Here is a 16,361-nt window from a genome sequence, read left to right as displayed (position 1 = left end):
TATAAAAGTTTTTTATAATTTTGTTTATATACTTCCTGGGTTTGTTTTGGCAGGTATACTCCTAGGTATTTTATACTGTTTAGAATTATTTTAAAAGGGGTATCTTTTACTCTCTCTTCTTTTTTTTTGTGATACATAGGAATGCTGACGATTTTGTGTGGATTTACTTTATATCCTGCTACTCTGACTTATTGTTTCAACTAGCTTTTTGGTTGAGTCTTTTGGATTTTCCAAATATATCATCATATCGTCTGCAAAAAGAGGTAACTATTACCTCATTCCCTATTCTGATTCTTTCTACTTCTTTTTCTTCTCTTACTGCTATTGCTAGGGTTTCCAACACAATACTGAATAATATTGGTGACAGTGGACATCCTTGTTTCACACCTGATCATAATGGGAAGGCTTCTAGCTTAGCCCCCTTACAAATAATGCTTGCTGATGGTTTTAGATAAATGCTTTTCAACAATTTAAGGAAAAATCCATTTATACCAATATTTTCAAGTGTTTTTAATAGAAATGAGTGTTGTACTTTGTCAAAAACCTTTTCTGCACCTATTGATGTAACTATAACTTTTGCTTTTATTATTGATATAGTCAATTATGTTAATGTTAAACCACCCCTGAATTCCTGATATGAACCCCACTTGATCGTAACGTATAATCTTTGTAATACGTTGCTGTAACCTTTTAGCTAGTATTTTGTTTAGGATTTTTGCATCCATATTCATTAATGAAACTGGCCTATACTTTTCTTTCTCTATTTTTACTCTTCCTGGTTTAGGTATCAGTATCATATTTGTTTCATAAAAGGAGTTTGATAGGATCCCTTCTTTGCCTATTATTCCAAAGAATTTATTTAATATTGGAATTAGCTGATCTTTAAATGTTTGATAGAATTCACTTGAAAATCCACCTAGTCCTGGTGCTTTTTTCTTAAGAAGCTCATTTATGGCCTGTTAAATTTCTTTTTCTAAAATAGGTCTATTTAGATATTCTATTTCCTCTTCTGCTAATCTAGGCAGTTTATATTTTTGTAAATATTCTTCCATTTCACTTAAATTGTTAAATTTATTGGCATACCAATGGACAAAATAACTCCATTTCAGATGGATATGAAATTCAAGTGCCAGCTGCTTCTGCCCACCCCACCCTCCTTGTTTGTATAGAATTTTATCTGTGCACCCTGATTATATGAGATAATTTCCCCTTCCTTTCCATTCCCTTTCCTTCCCAGCCCCTCAGTGTATTCCTCTTCCCCTCTCTTTCCATTCTTCTCTCAAGACATAACAGAACCACTCCCAGGTCTTGTTTAATTAGACTTCCTCTATGATGAAAGAGCTCAAAGGGACCATCTTCTCCACATATTTGTTCACTCCAGTGTCCAAATGTCAACTTTTCTACACAGCTCTAGTTTTTTCATCAGGAAGTTTGGAAGTTCTCTATTTCTTTAAAGATCCATATCCCTCCTTGCAGCATTACTTATTTTACTGGGTAAGTTATTCTTTTGCCTTCTGGAATCTATTCCAAAGTGTCCACTTGTTCACTGTGGTGGCTGCTAAATCTTGTGCGACCCTGACTGTGGGTCCTTGGTACTTGAACTCCTTCCTTCTGGCTATTTGTAGTATTTTTTCTTTGACCTAGAATTTCTGGATTTTGGCTATGATGTTTCTGGGAGTTTGTTTTCTCTCTGTCTCTCTCTCCACACACTCCCTCCTCCCCCATCCCCCCTTTCCACAAAGGCCAGGAGGTCATCAGTGGATTCTTTCAATGTTTTTGTCATGGCATTCAGGTAGTCCAATGATTCTTACTTTTTTTCTCTTCAATGTATTTTCTAGGTCAATTGTTTTTGCTAGGAGACATCCTATGTTTTCTTCTATCTTTCCAAGTTTTTTTTAACTTTATTTTAATTTTTCTTGTTATCCTGTAGAGTCTTTGGCTTTGATTTGGTCCATTCTAATTTTCACGGAATTTGGTGTTGTACCTCTTGTTTCAAGCTGTTAATTCCTTTTCCAATTTGTTCTTCTATAGCTCTAATTTCTTTTCTGATTTCATTTATAAAAATATTTTTCTTAAACTTTTGGAACTCTTACTTCACGTCTTTTCTAGGAATTCTAGTTGAATTTGTGTCCAAACTGTGTTTTTCTTAGAGGCTTTGCTTATTAATGTCTTGGAGTTATTCCCTTTTTCTGAGTTTGTCTTGAGTATTCCCACCATTTTTTTTTCATGGTGGGGTTCCTTTTTGTTTGATTATTCTTCTGGCCTATTCCTTGACTTCTGACTTCATGATGTTAGGGTCAAGCTCTAGGAATCAGGGGTGAGGAACCTGTGGCCCTCTAGGTCCTCAAGTGTGGCCCTCTGAATGAACCCAAACTTCACAGAACTTTGGATTCAGTCAAAGGGCTGCACTTAAGGATCTAGAGGGCTACATGTGGTCTCAAGGCTGTAGGTTCCCCATCCTTGCCTAGATATTTATAGAGAGAAGGTCTGAGATGGTCCTCTTACTGCTTTCTTGAAGTATTAAGTATTATGTTATTCTAGGATCTCAAGGACAGCTCAGGTGGGGGACCTGCAAGCTTTTAATACTCCTATATGTGGTATAAACCAGGACTAAGTCTGATTGTTTACCCCCTGATCTCTTCTGTTAAGTTTCTGATCTGGGTTCGGGTTTGAGCAATAGCAGACTCTTGATTGACAGTCACTTTCAGACAGCTAGGAAGTTTTGTTGGTTTTGAGGTATAGAATTTCAGGTTCCACTTTGGGCTGGGAATCCTGCCTTCAGATTGGGCTAGGAGCTGGAAGTGAGACCCTGCTCTGCTCCCGGGGTCAGAGAAATACTGCTGCTGTTCATTTCTGAACTTGATCCTCTCAGCCTGTGGGCTGCAGCTGCTCACTACCCTGGAAAGCCACTCCTGGGTATAGGTTCCCTTCCACAGTCTGCCCTAGATCTGTCACTAGCAACTGGATAGTGAATGACAAAGCTACTATCTGACACATTTTGATTATCCTCTCCTTCCAAATGTTGTCTGTTCTCTGAACTTTCATGCCAAGTCCTCCTGGCTCTCCTTCTACCTAACTGCTCCTTCTCATTCTCCTTTTGTGGTTCATTATTCAGATGACAACCTCTAACTATGGGAGTTCCCCAAGTCTCTGTCCTATGCCCTTCTCTCTCTCTCTAACTCTCTTTTGATGATCTCATCAGTTCCCATGGGTTTAATCATAATCTCTTTGCAGGTGACTTCAAGATCTATATATTCAGCTCCAGTTTCTCCCCTTAGTTTTAATCTCATGCATCCAATTCCTGACTGCACATTTTAAAATGGATGTCCCAGAAACAACAAAAACTTAATCAATTTAACTTGTGCCACAGAGAACTCATTATCGTCCCTGAACCCCATTTCTGTAAACTCACTCCTCTTTTAAACTTCCGTATTTCCTATAAAGGCACCACCACTTTTTTTCCTCCTCTAGGTTCAAAAGTTGGGTGTTATTGTTAACTACCCGTCACTCCACATATTCAATCAGTTGTCAAATCTTTCCATTTCTATTGCCACACTATTTCTTCACATCTACTACCTTTTCTCCATTCACACAGTAACTACCTTGGTTCAGGCTTTTGTACCTTCTCACCTAGATTATTTCAATAGCCTCCTAATTGGTATCATTGCCTCAAGTTTTTCTCTACTTCAGTCCATCTTCCACAATGGTGCCAGAGTGATTTGCCTGAGTGAAGTATAACTCTTGCCATGTAACTCCCCTAACTCAATCTGTTCCAGTTGCTCACTACTACCTCTAGGATCAAATATAAATTCCTGTTTAGCTTTTCACAATCTTGCCCCAACCTGTTTTTACAGCTTTATTATACTTTTCTTACACTCCTACACTCTGTGATCCAGCCTAATTGGTCTTTTCTTTGTTCCTTAACTATAACACAATTTCCCACCTCCACAGCATTACACTGTCAGGCCCCTCACACTTGGAATATATTCCCCTCTCTCTTCTGAGTTAGAGACTCCCTCTTCATTCAAGATACAGCTTAAGCATCACTTTCTACATAAAGCCTTTCCTGATCCCCTCAACTGTTAGTGCCCTTTCTCAAAGTACCTTGTATTTGCTGACTTTATTTTCATGTATTCTCTTTTTATCTTTTCCACATATATTCATATGCATACTTGCTGTCTCTCATCAGAAGGTAAGTGCCTTGCAAGTAGGAATTATTTCATTCATTATATTCCTATCTCTGACTTCTAGCACAGTGCCTAGCACATAGTGGATGATTAGTTGTTGACTGACTGATATTCTCTCATATCATTAGGATTGAAAATTTCAAAATATAAATAGTTTGCTAGCTGGAAATATCTTTAGTTTTGCATGTAGAGCACTAAATTGCTGGAGACTTCTTGGTACAGGAAGCAACTCTACATAGTATGGCACTTTTTGGATCCTATCCAAGGAACCTCAAAATTACCAAGTGTATTAGGAGAGTCCTTTTATAAGACATTTAAGGTCCAAGGTCTATAGTATGAAATAGCAAAGACTATTTCATACTAAAGTTTCATTGCAGGTGTGTGCAGAGAAATGATGTTAGGTATTTATATTTATTCTAGGGTCATCATCACAGATATTTTCTTTCTGGGTTTTCGTGACATTGTTTCTTCTTGACTCTCCTACCTGTCTTACCTCTCCTCTTTCTGAGTCTCATTTACTAGATCTTCATCTAGATCATTCCCACTGATTGTAGGCTACCCCAAAGTATCCTGTACATCCTTACCTTTTCTTTCTACATGAGTGATCTCATCAGCTTCCAGGAGACCAATTATAATCTCTATAGAGATGACTACAAGGACTTTATATCCATCTCTAGTTTCTCTTCTGAGCTCTAGCCCCATATCTGACTTGTCTACTGTACAGTTCAAACTAGACATCCTGAAGACATCTCAAAACTAACACGTTCAAAATAAATTTCATCTTTTCCCTCAAAACCACCTCTCTTGAGAACTTCTCTATCACTGTTGAGGACATCACAATTCCCTTCACTTAGTTTCACCTCATAGACTTCAATTACACAGAGCTTTAAAAAAAATTCTTCACATCCCTTTAAATTAGTACCTTCTTTAAGTGCTGGTTCATTTATCATCACTTAGCTTAGAAGCAATTTATATCAACTCATTGTTCTAAACCATCATCATTCTGTATTTCTATCATACTTTTCCAGATAAATGCCCATCTTCCTAGAGTATTTCCCCCAATCTTCTAGTGTACAAATCTAATAAATACATTCTTGATGCAGACTGAATTGTGTAGAGGATCTCCCTGATTTCAGGCATTCTACTACACTGCAGGAAATTCAATAAAGCACTTTTTGGGGGCAACAATATCAGTACAAATTTTCCTCTAGCTTCATGTCCACAGTATCAGATGTCGTCCCTTTAATACAGTAAAAGTTATCAAAAACAATGTCTATTCTATCCATACATAACATAAAACTGGTTGAATCAATCAAGTGCATTGCGCAGTCAACTTTATTTACTAAACCACTTCAAAAAAAACAACATATAAAAGTTAGATATGATAACTTGAAATCTACACTCTTTATTTCATTTTGAAGCATGTTCACATCAATAGCTATAATAATAAATGATTGACTTGCTTACCATAGCATTAATTCTAACTTAACTTCTAAAATTTTTTACTCTTGGCTTATGTCATTAAGTGATCCTATCAAAACAATGCTCCTTCGTCATCCATAAGGCATGATTATTACCACAGGTTTTTACTTTCATTAAGTATTATCATTAAAGTATAAAATGAAATATCTATAGCAGACTATAAGTAAAATGTGTCTGTCATTGCCAGAAACATTTATAGTTATACATCATAACCTAAAAATTGTGTTTTTTAAAAAAAAATATATTATTAAAAAAGAATTGTCAAACACCATAGAAAACAGAAATTAAAATAAAACAGAAATGTTGGCAAATCAGTACGGAAACAAAAATATAACAAAAACATGCTACAAATGAGCAATATCTTAAAAAATGTCTTTCTCCATATTTTGGTGGGTTATTTGGTCACAACCAATTAAATCTTTACTGTTCGTTCAAATGTCAGAATTCATAGCGTTCTTGCTCAAATATATATATCAAATATAAATCAAACTTTCTATTAATCCAAAGAAGGAATCTCTTATTAATCCAAAATATTCCATTATTATTTTATAATTTTTGGAGGGGAGAGGTAGAGGCAGCAGCAGGATCTAGACCTGTGATTTCATTTGTGTAGGGAACTCTTGTGTACCAATGCAGACTAAAAACAATTCTGTAACTTATACTGTCAGAGTAGCTTGGGGCACTGGGAGGGCAAGTAACTTAGAGTCATACAAGCTATTGTGTATCAGCAGTGGGTTATCACAGTAAATTTAATTTCAATATCATGACATTACTACTAATGCTGGCAACAAAGGAAAAAGTCAAGTAGATTCTTTTCATTTTCATAATCTTTGAGAACCTCTTAATAAAAGGATAGATATTCCTACTCTAAAGATACCCCAAACTCAATTCTTTTTAAAAATTAATTTATTTTTGGTTTTCAACATTCACTTCCACAAGATTTTGAGTTCCAAATTTTCTTCCCATCTTTCCCCTACCCCTACCCCAAGATGGCATTCATTCTGATTACCCTTTCCCCCAGTCTGTTCTCCCTTCTATCATCACCCCATACCCTTCCCAAACTCAATTCTTAAAAGAACTGAATGCCAACTTTCAATCAGATCTCTGTGCAAGCAATTTTTTTCACATGTTTCTCTAAAGTAAGCTAAAACTGAGCTTTTTTTTTTTGCAAAAATGTTGCAATGAAAAAACTCAGCCCCTTTTCAAGTCAGAAGTTTTATATATTCATAATTATGGTCTTGAATTCTTCATTATAAATCATGAGCTACCCTACAGTTCAAAATTTAATAAGGAAATCCTATGAGGTATTCAGAGAGATTATTCTGTAATTATAACATATTGTGACTATGGAACAGCTATTTATCATAGATGAGATTAACTTGTCAATTAAAATAGATAAGATTTCATTGATAATGTTTGAAATATACTGTGTGCCACGTACATATCTCTTCAGTACTTGGTAACAAATCTGAAAATAACCAGGTTCAACGCACCTCGTAGACAGAAAACAATTCATTCCTACTAGCATTCATGCCCCTCTGAATACTAGATAGTAGTAATACTTTCGGCTACAATTAGGTAGTAACATCCTTAAATAGGTGATAGAACATAATGACTTTTCAAACAAATGCAATACTGATTACAAATAATTTACCGGAGTTTTCTCTTTAAGAAAGAAAGCTGTATCACAATTTGAATATAACTGAATTTACCAGGCTGTATTATTCTGCCCTCCCCTACTCCCCAAATGCTTTCCCCAGGGAAGGCTGACTGCTTGTAAAAATAAATAAAAACAGAACATATTACTTGCCATTAGCAGAGAGCTATCATCACAGGGATTTTGGGTTAAGATTGTGAAGTCACTGGGAGAGAAGCAGCCCAGATATGACAAAGCTAACTTCAGCAAGGATGAAAATAGAGCACTATGTGAAACAATAATTAAGACTTCCAAAGCAAAACCAGGCTAGAAGCCAGCAGGTACTGCAGAAGAGGTCTAGCCAGAAAAGTCTAGACTGTAACACAGTGCATGGTCGTACTCCAGCATGTGGACCAGGGCTAAGTCAGAGAAACCTAGAGCCTGTAGCTGTGTGCTAGGGTATAAAGCACAAACCAAGGGTAAGCCAGTAAACTTGGAATCTGCAAGTTGGGCCATTCTGATTCTGAGTTAATTTCAAGAGCCTGCAGGTAGAGATCTAAAAGTTTACAGGTCACTGGCCAAAGTGACTTCTGAGGTCCTTCAAGAACATAGTACTTAGTACCTAGAAGACACGGTGGCAAAGCTCCACATAATACTAATTAGGACCAAATGAGTCCCCAAAATTTCTTCCAGAAGTGGATAGAGCCAAGGCCTGACACAAAGTTCCAACTCAGTGAGACAGGAAAAAAATGAGAAAACAAAAGAAGACATAATGATAGAGAAATATGGATTTGGTGCTCCTGACATACAACAAACTTATGGTAATGTTATAAAATCTAAAAGTAAACCTCAAATAAAACCAAAGAATTTCAGGAAAAAGTGATTAAAAAAGTTTTAAAAAATGATATTATAAGTGAAATGAGTTGTAGAAGAAAGAACTGAAAATTATATGAGATGACTTACATGGAAATGTGTTTTGTATCTTTTAAGAAATCATAAATGAAAGTTACTAAGATGTATTAGAACCAAAGGGTAAAGTGAAAATATAAAGAGTCTGTAGGTCATCTCCTGGAAGAAATACCCCAAATGAAAGATCTAGGATCATTACAGACCAAATCCAGAGCTTCCGGTTCCAAAACAAAAACAAAAACCCCAACTGCAAACAAAAAGAAAGGAAGGAAGGAGGAAAGAATTCAAGTATTAAGATTCCACAAGACTTGGCTGTTACCCTTACAAAGGAGAGTAGACATTAGAATATTATATTCCAAAATCCAAAAGATAAAGGCTTACAAACACAGCCTACTTGGCAAAACTGAGTATTATGTTACAAAGAGAAAAAAAGGAATATTTAATGAAATTAAAGGACTTCCAAGCATTTCTGATTACAAGATCAGAGCTGAGTACAAATTTTTTGCATTTTAATGCAAACAGTAGTACAGAGAAACCTAAAAAGGTACATTTCTTATTAGAAGGCGACAGTATAGTAAAAGTGTTCATATTCTAATAGGGTGTGAAGAAATAAGCATCCACTCAGAATCCTAATGTCTTCAAAGGTATAAAGAGAGTTTAATAAGACAGAGCTTGAGAATAGCTGTGTTAAGTTTGGAGGGTCTTAAGAAAGGGAGGGCTTCACATAAATCTCACTTCCAGTTGAATGGGAAAAAAGAAAGCTGCACACACACACACAGACAAAAAAAGTTTGGTGTATATTTAACTTATCTGGGAAATAGGTATGATATGGAGAAGTGAAAAGGGGGATTAAGAGGGAAGTGAAGGATTGCCAAAACAAACTCCAACTTTGATGAAAAGGAATATGGTGGTATGAATAAAGAAAATGGAGAGGAAATAGCTACCAGGGACTCCTGCTATGTGGAATTGGCTAGTTCATTTTCTTAAAATGTTCTGAAACTGTCTTGTAGGTTTGATTGGTTTAGGTGACTAAGCCTTTGGTAGCTGACTTCCTTTCCTTGTTGTTTAAGTACAAAAAAATTGAAGAACTCCAGTAGCAAGATGAAGCCTGTTTGAGGACTACCATAGACAACACAAAGAAAAGGAAGCTACATTCAATGGGTTTATTGTTGATTCATTAAACCCTGACTAGCCCAGACTCCCTGGACAAATTCTCCACTTCTATCCCAGTGGCATTCTTCTTACACTGGCAAAGCCTCCACTCCTACAGCCTCTTCCTCTGATTGCTAAGTACCTCTCCAAACCTCCATTTGAGAAAGTCCTCATGCCCATCATGCTCACTTCAATCCTGGGCCAGCTCATGACTTCCCAGACGACTTCATCTTGAGATAGCCAGAAATTATGGGTAGAAGACTGATGCCAGTAAAGAAGCCAGTAAGAGTTCAGATGACCAGATCAGAGGTCCTCAGTGGTGCTTCAACTGGGGATGTCCCAAGGAAGATGGAAACCCAGATCAGTATTCTGATTATGGACACACCAAGAGGGAAAGAAGCCTGCAGCATTGCTCTGAATTAGGATGTCTCAGTGGGGCTGGAATTTGACCGAGTTCTTACTGAGGACACTGAAGGCTGCCAGTGCTGGCCATGGACACATTAGTGAAAATAGAGGCCAGCAGCAGGTCAAGAAATTAAAATCATAACCAAACAAGACCTGATGACCCCATTCAAGAGCATGGGAGGCAGTGGAGCTGGCCCTGGCATAAAATTCCTAATTGTTAGATGAAACAGAAGATAACCAAACACTAAGAAAAAGTATTGTTAGGGGTAAAACCAGAAGAGAGCAATTCCATTATAGTTGTACAAGCAGCATGGAGTGAAAAAAAAAAGGCTTGGTCACAAAGACTACAAAATACTGGAAGAAATGAAAAGTGGAATTATAAGTGAAACAAGGGCTCTGGAGAAAAGAATTAAGACAAGAAAAACTGAACAAAACTTAAAAATTAAAAAAAGAAGAAAATGTAAGGTATCTCTTATTAAAAAAAATAACCTGGATAAGAAGAATCATTGGAATCCTGAAAACCATGACCAAACAAAAACCCTACATACCTTATTCTGAGAAATTGTATCAAAAAACTGACTCACTAGACTTATTAGGTGCAGAGAGTGTTTTAACAACCCAGCTAGCAGCTTTGGTGGGGGGCATAAGATCCCTCCCCCAGTGCTGGCACCCAGGGGGCTGCCGGGATGCCAGGGAAAGCACAGGTTCTTTTTATCTGCTTAAACAAGGAAAGCACGGTGAAGGGGTTGACCAGCTTACTTTAATCCAGCATTCACTTAGCATACAGACAACACTCACTTAGTTCAGGGGAAATTGCCAGCATTCAGTTAGTTCAGGGGAGCATACAGACAAGCAACAAGAGACAGACCAAACACAGATTCATTGACTTACTTCAGGGGAAAAAACCAGCACCCTGAGATTCAAAACATTCATTTAGTTCGGGGGAAAAACAAACCAGCACCCCAAACCTCAAAACCAAAATACAAACATATTACAAATATCAACAGACATACCCAATACAATCCATAGTTACCGACATCTGGGCTCAGCCCGAGAGCAAGGGCTGGCCCAGAGTCACGCTTGCTTGCCGCTGCTTCCCACACCAACCGGAAGAGGAAAGAGAGAGCTTCAAGCTGTCCTCTCCCCTCTTATAGAGTTTTTGACATCATCAAGTGCCGCCTGAATGACCAGGGCTGATTGGTTCTTGACTTGGCCCCTCCCCCTAGCGTAGACAGTAACACCTCCCCTCAGCCAGCCCCATGACTCATCACACAGGAAGTTGTCTGCTTCCTGACATGCTCTCTGGGCTTCCTGCCCCGGAAGAGCAAGCCACAGAGTCCAGAGGCTCAATGAGGTAAGCTGAGTCACTCAAAGAAAACAAAGGTCATTCTGGTTACAGAGAGCAAAATGAAAACAGCAAATAGCTACTGGTTTCCTTCAGAAAGAAATCTCAAATGAAAAGTCCTTGGAATATCATAGCCCAAATCTAGAACTTCCAGGTCAAATCAAAAATACTAGTAGCTGCCAAAAGGAAAGAGTTCAAGGAATCACAGTTAGGATAACACAAAAACACAGAAATTACCATAAAGGAGAGAAAATTTTATAAAGGAGAGAAAAGCCATAATGGAATTCCTAGAATAAAAATCTCTAGGACCAGACAGACTTACAAGTGAATTCTATCAAACATTTAAAGAACAATTAAGTTCAACCTTACATAAAAGATCTAAAACAGAGAGCAAGAATAATCTCTAATGGAGAATGCTAGAGGTCTTTCAAGTAAGATCAAGGATAAAGAAAGGATGTTCATCATCATCATCATCTAGCATCTAGAAGTGCTAACTATAGTAATAAGAAAAGGAAACTGAGGGAATAGACAACTTAAACTTGTAGAATACATTAATTAAAACACTCTTTGCAGAAATACAAATCTAAATAATTGGAGAAATAGTAACTGCTCAGTCTGAGCAGGTCAACACAATAAAAATGCCAATACTACCTAGATTAATTTATTTGTTCAGTGCCATACCAAGTTGCCAAAGGGTTATTTTTACAGAATTAGAATAACAAAATTCAATGGGAGCACCAGAAGATCATGAATCTCAAAGAGAATAACAAAAAGTGTGGTAAGAGAATATTATTGCATTTTAAGCAATTGAGGAAAGAAATGGATTCGAAGAGACTTGGGAGTACTTGTATGAAATGATGCAGAATAAAGTGAGAAGAACTGAGAATGGTTACAATTATGTAAACAGATGCTGAAAAAAGATACTTAAGCAAAATACTCTGATCAAAGCAAAAACTAACCATTACTCCAAAGGACTGATGATAAAGCATGCTCCTCACCTCTTGTCAGAGGTTACAGACTAAAAGTGTAGAATAGGATACACATTTTCAGACACTGCCAGTATCTGAATCTTTTTTGCTTGCCCATGCTTATTCGCTACAAAAGATTTTCTATTTCTGTGGGGGAAATATTGGGGTGGGGGGAGAATGGGAAGGTATTGATAGTGATGTCTCTATCATTCCCCAAAAAAGTAAAGAAAAAATTCCATGCCACCATAATGGATTGGACACTAGACTTGGAATTGGCAAGATCTGGGTTTGAATCATGCTTTGGCCACTCACTAGCTGTGTGACCCTGAGAAAGTCGCTTATATTCTCTTGGTCTTCCAGTGCTAATTATATGCTTCCCACCTCCTCCCCTGCCACGCCCAAACCAATCTGTATATAATAGGGATCCATGATTTCACATACAATCTTACTATTCTGTTCTTTATATATGAAGGTGTTAATGTTTGTGGGTGCTTAAGTTCAAAATAACAAAAATAAATTTCAAAACTATTTCTAAAAATTTAAAATGAAACTCACTTATTTTTAAAAAGTAGTCACTTTCAAATGAATTAAATCTTTTCTAACAGAAAGAAGAAACTGCCATTTTTAGCTAAGAAGCATAACATCAATTAAAAAAAAACTTCAAAGGAAATCTAAGTTACATATTATCTATGTGATGATGCTCTCTTTCAATGCTTAAACAATTTTTTTGTTTCATCCAAGAAAGGAAAGAAAAAAAGAAAAGGAATCTTTGAGTTGCCTTCTCTGACAACGATGACAATTCTTTTTTTTTTACACAATACTTAAAGGTAGAACATTTTATCTAATCAGAGAATATTTGTAACAACATATCCTTTCCTTTGACAAGATCTTAAAAAACTTACAATACAGGTATAGCAAGAGCTTAACATCATTCACTAAACTTCAAATCAACAGGTGCCAATGTATGCAATGTATCGTTGCTTGATTTACTGATAGGATTCCTAACTAAAATCCTCACAAAAACTTGGTCTGAAATAGTGAATCAGAAAACCTAATGCCTTGTCAATAAACTATTTTTCTATTTTACAAAATTATATGGAAGGTGTTTATGGGAAGATACTACCAAAAGGCCAATAAATACTAGCTGAATCAGTATCCATTCCCCAGGGCAAGGATGAATTAGAATAAAGTTAAAATTATATGAAAATAAAAGCCTTTATCCTCCCTTCAAATACTTTATTTCTGCAGCTGGAAGAGGACAATAAAAAGCTTATTTTTTTCATGGAGAAAAATTATTTTAATGGATGAGGAATAAATTGCATTTTTACAAAGAAATAAGGAGCTCTAATTTTACATGCAAAAGATATTAAATTTGCTTAGCAACTGTAGCTAAATGAGTAATAAATAACAATCATTTATATATTTCTATTGTTCTGAAATATATTATACTTTGTAAATGCATAGAATTTTTTTTTTAAACACCAGAGAAAGTAGCATCATCCTTGTTTTTTTGTTGAAGAAGAAGGAATCAATGATTTACTTGTGGTCAACGAATGTTAGTAGAAAAGAAAACCTATTAAATATTAACTATCTCTAATTGTGTCAATATTAAAGCATTTATCTCAGGCCTGTATAACCTGCAGCCCACGGGTGTGAAAAAAGAATTTTGCCGGCCGCCCAAAATCCTTTGGCATGTTGCAAGCAGCTTGAGGGCTGAAGATTGTGCAGGCCTGATTTAGATGGATCTGTGCCCTCACTGGTACTGATATTTATGCAGAGTTGATCTACCCAACATGTTAGAAATCCCCTATACCCTTTAAAAATATCTTCAGGACGAGAAGGTAGCAACTCAGGTTGTTTATCAACCACAGATTCTGAAACACTTTTGAATAGATAAGAAGCTAGAAAACACAACTAGCTCTCAGAAGTTAACCTTGATCACTTAATATTATGAACACCTCCTACCAATGAATAATCAACCATATCATACCACATAATACTGTAATACATACCTCCATTCCACATCTAAGTCTTCGCTCATACTGGAGTCATCCTCCAGGTTATTGTTCCCATCCAGCATGAAAAATCCTGGGTGTACAAAATGGCTGACAGGGTCATTTTCCTCATCACTACTACTTTCAATTTCTTCATGGTATTGCAACCAAGGAATTTCTCCCTCTTCCAAGGAAGTCTGGTCCCTTTTACATTTTTTTTTGTGGGGGAAAAAGGATATAATTTTAAAACTTATTATAAAAATGATTCTATTAAAATTCTGTCTGCAAATGGATTTTAAGTTTTAAAAAGAACTAGTGCTTTTCATATTCTATTATTACCTGCAACAGCACTACAAAATCTCTTACAACAAGATTTATTTTCTTGACTACATACAAACAACTATAAATAACTGTAATGATATAGTGGAAAAAATAACTGGACTGGGGTTCGAGAGACCTAGATTCTAGATTTTAACTGTGATAGCTCTGTGATCTTAGGCAAGTCATGGAACTATTTAAAATTCAGCTTACTTTTCTACAAAATGAGATTGGACTAGAATCAGGGGTGGGGAACCTGCGTCCTCGAGGCCACATGTGGCCCTCTAGATCCTCAAGTGCCGCTCTTTTATTAAGGGGATTTGTTCTGTGAAGTTTTGGATTCAGTCAAAGAGCTACACTCAAGGCCACACGTGGTCTGGAGGCTGCAGGTCCCCACTCCTGGTAAGGTCCTTTCTGTATATAACAAGCTATGGAATCTACTTAAATTTTTTTTTTTCTTCATATGCTATTCCATGTTCTTTCACTTAGCAGAAAGAAAAAACTCAACCACACTAGATAAAACAAACTACATGTGTTAACAACAAATCTGAAAATATAGTAAAACATCAGCATATCAGTGTCCACTAATTCAGAACATGTCACATTCTGTCCATGAGGGTTCAGCTGACATTTACTTTTATTATATTTGTACATAAAGTTTACGCATGAAAGGTTTATTTGCATAAATAATGTGTACGAGACTGCATTAGGGAATATTCAATCTACTAAAATGAAGTTTTAAAGAACTTTTGTAGCATCTATTTACCGAAGAATAATTAATATACCACCTATAAATGAGTTTTACCTTTACTCTAAAATAGGTCTACTGGAACCTCTAGTTGGCAATACTTTCTTAGTAATTAGGTTGAAAATTCTATTTATACTTCAAGGGAACAAACCTATATACATAATTTTACCTACATAGAACAATAAAACACAAATAATCTTAAATCTGGAATTTTCAGTAATTTAGAATTTCCTCCTTGCCCCTTGCCAGTAATCTTCTGAATATAAATCAGCTTTACCCATGTACAGAAGTAGGCCTTTGAGGTTCCATTTGTGACAATACTTCCTTAATATATGCTAGTTATCAGATATGTTATCATGAGGAATCTGAGATTCATCTGAGTCTAGAATGATTAAAATTTTTAAACTTCAAGGCTTCTTAAAGTCAACTTAAAGTATAAATTTTTCTACTGCATTTCCTAGAAATTCAAACTACTTTTAATACTACTGTAACACTGATGAATGATAACTAAGATTTAAATATGCTTTTGAACAATTGCCTATTTTCTCCTTTCTCATTCTCCTCCCAGGTCTAGTTTGTATACATACCAGATTTTCTGCAAAGTATAATTAAAATTCCAGAGTAAAACATGACATCTAAGAGTGAGGTGCAGTAGAAAGATCACTGACCACAATGTCACAAAGCCTAGGTTAAAATTTCACCTGTTATGCTACTGTCCCTGTCAACTCAAGCAATTCATTTAACCTCAAAGGGCCAATTTCCTCATCTGTAAAATGAGGGGGCTGGGCTAGATGGCCTCTGAGGTTCCTTTCAGTTTCACTTCTGTGATTCTATGAATTTGTTCAAACATGTGGAAACAATATGTCATAATAGGCTAACTGATCTATCTATCTCTCTCTCTCTCTCTCTCTCTCTATATATATATATATATATATACTCTACATATACTCCGATAATCCAAGCCATTGTTAAGAAAGTAGAAAAAAACATTAGAGAAAAGACAAGTAAAATTAAGGTGGGCTGAACAATGCTGTTTTGTTCTATGTATAAAGTTAAAATGGGGGAAAATATTTGGAAAGTATCATAAATTTGTTTTGTCATAACTATAAAGGTTATATACAAGTTTGGTTCTCATGATTACTGAGTATCAGTAGGCTTTTAAATCATAAACCTCAGGGATGTCATAACCATGACCAGAAACCCACTCCAATATTTAC

The 16,361-nt window shown here is 36.2% G+C and overlaps 1 protein-coding gene across 5 annotated transcripts in view; it reads right to left on the bottom strand.

The window, feature by feature from the left end:
* Window positions 1–16,361, bottom strand: part of PJA2 (praja ring finger ubiquitin ligase 2) — a 116,923-nt gene that overhangs the window by 18,401 nt on the left and 82,161 nt on the right. For 4 of the 5 annotated variants that reach the window (XM_036736047.1, XM_036736065.1, XM_036736057.1 and 1 more), the window contains one exon: window positions 14,097–14,282. The exons of the other annotated variant lie outside the window; for it this stretch is intronic. In XM_036736047.1, coding sequence (XP_036591942.1) covers window positions 14,097–14,282 — 186 coding nt within the window. The remainder of the gene's footprint in view (window positions 1–14,096; window positions 14,283–16,361) is intronic. 5 annotated transcript variants of the gene reach the window in all.

Source organism: Trichosurus vulpecula, chromosome 1 (genome assembly GCF_011100635.1).
Source record: "Trichosurus vulpecula isolate mTriVul1 chromosome 1, mTriVul1.pri, whole genome shotgun sequence".
NCBI lineage: Eukaryota > Metazoa > Chordata > Mammalia > Diprotodontia > Phalangeridae > Trichosurus > Trichosurus vulpecula.
This window is presented reverse-complemented; position numbering and strand designations above follow the sequence as displayed.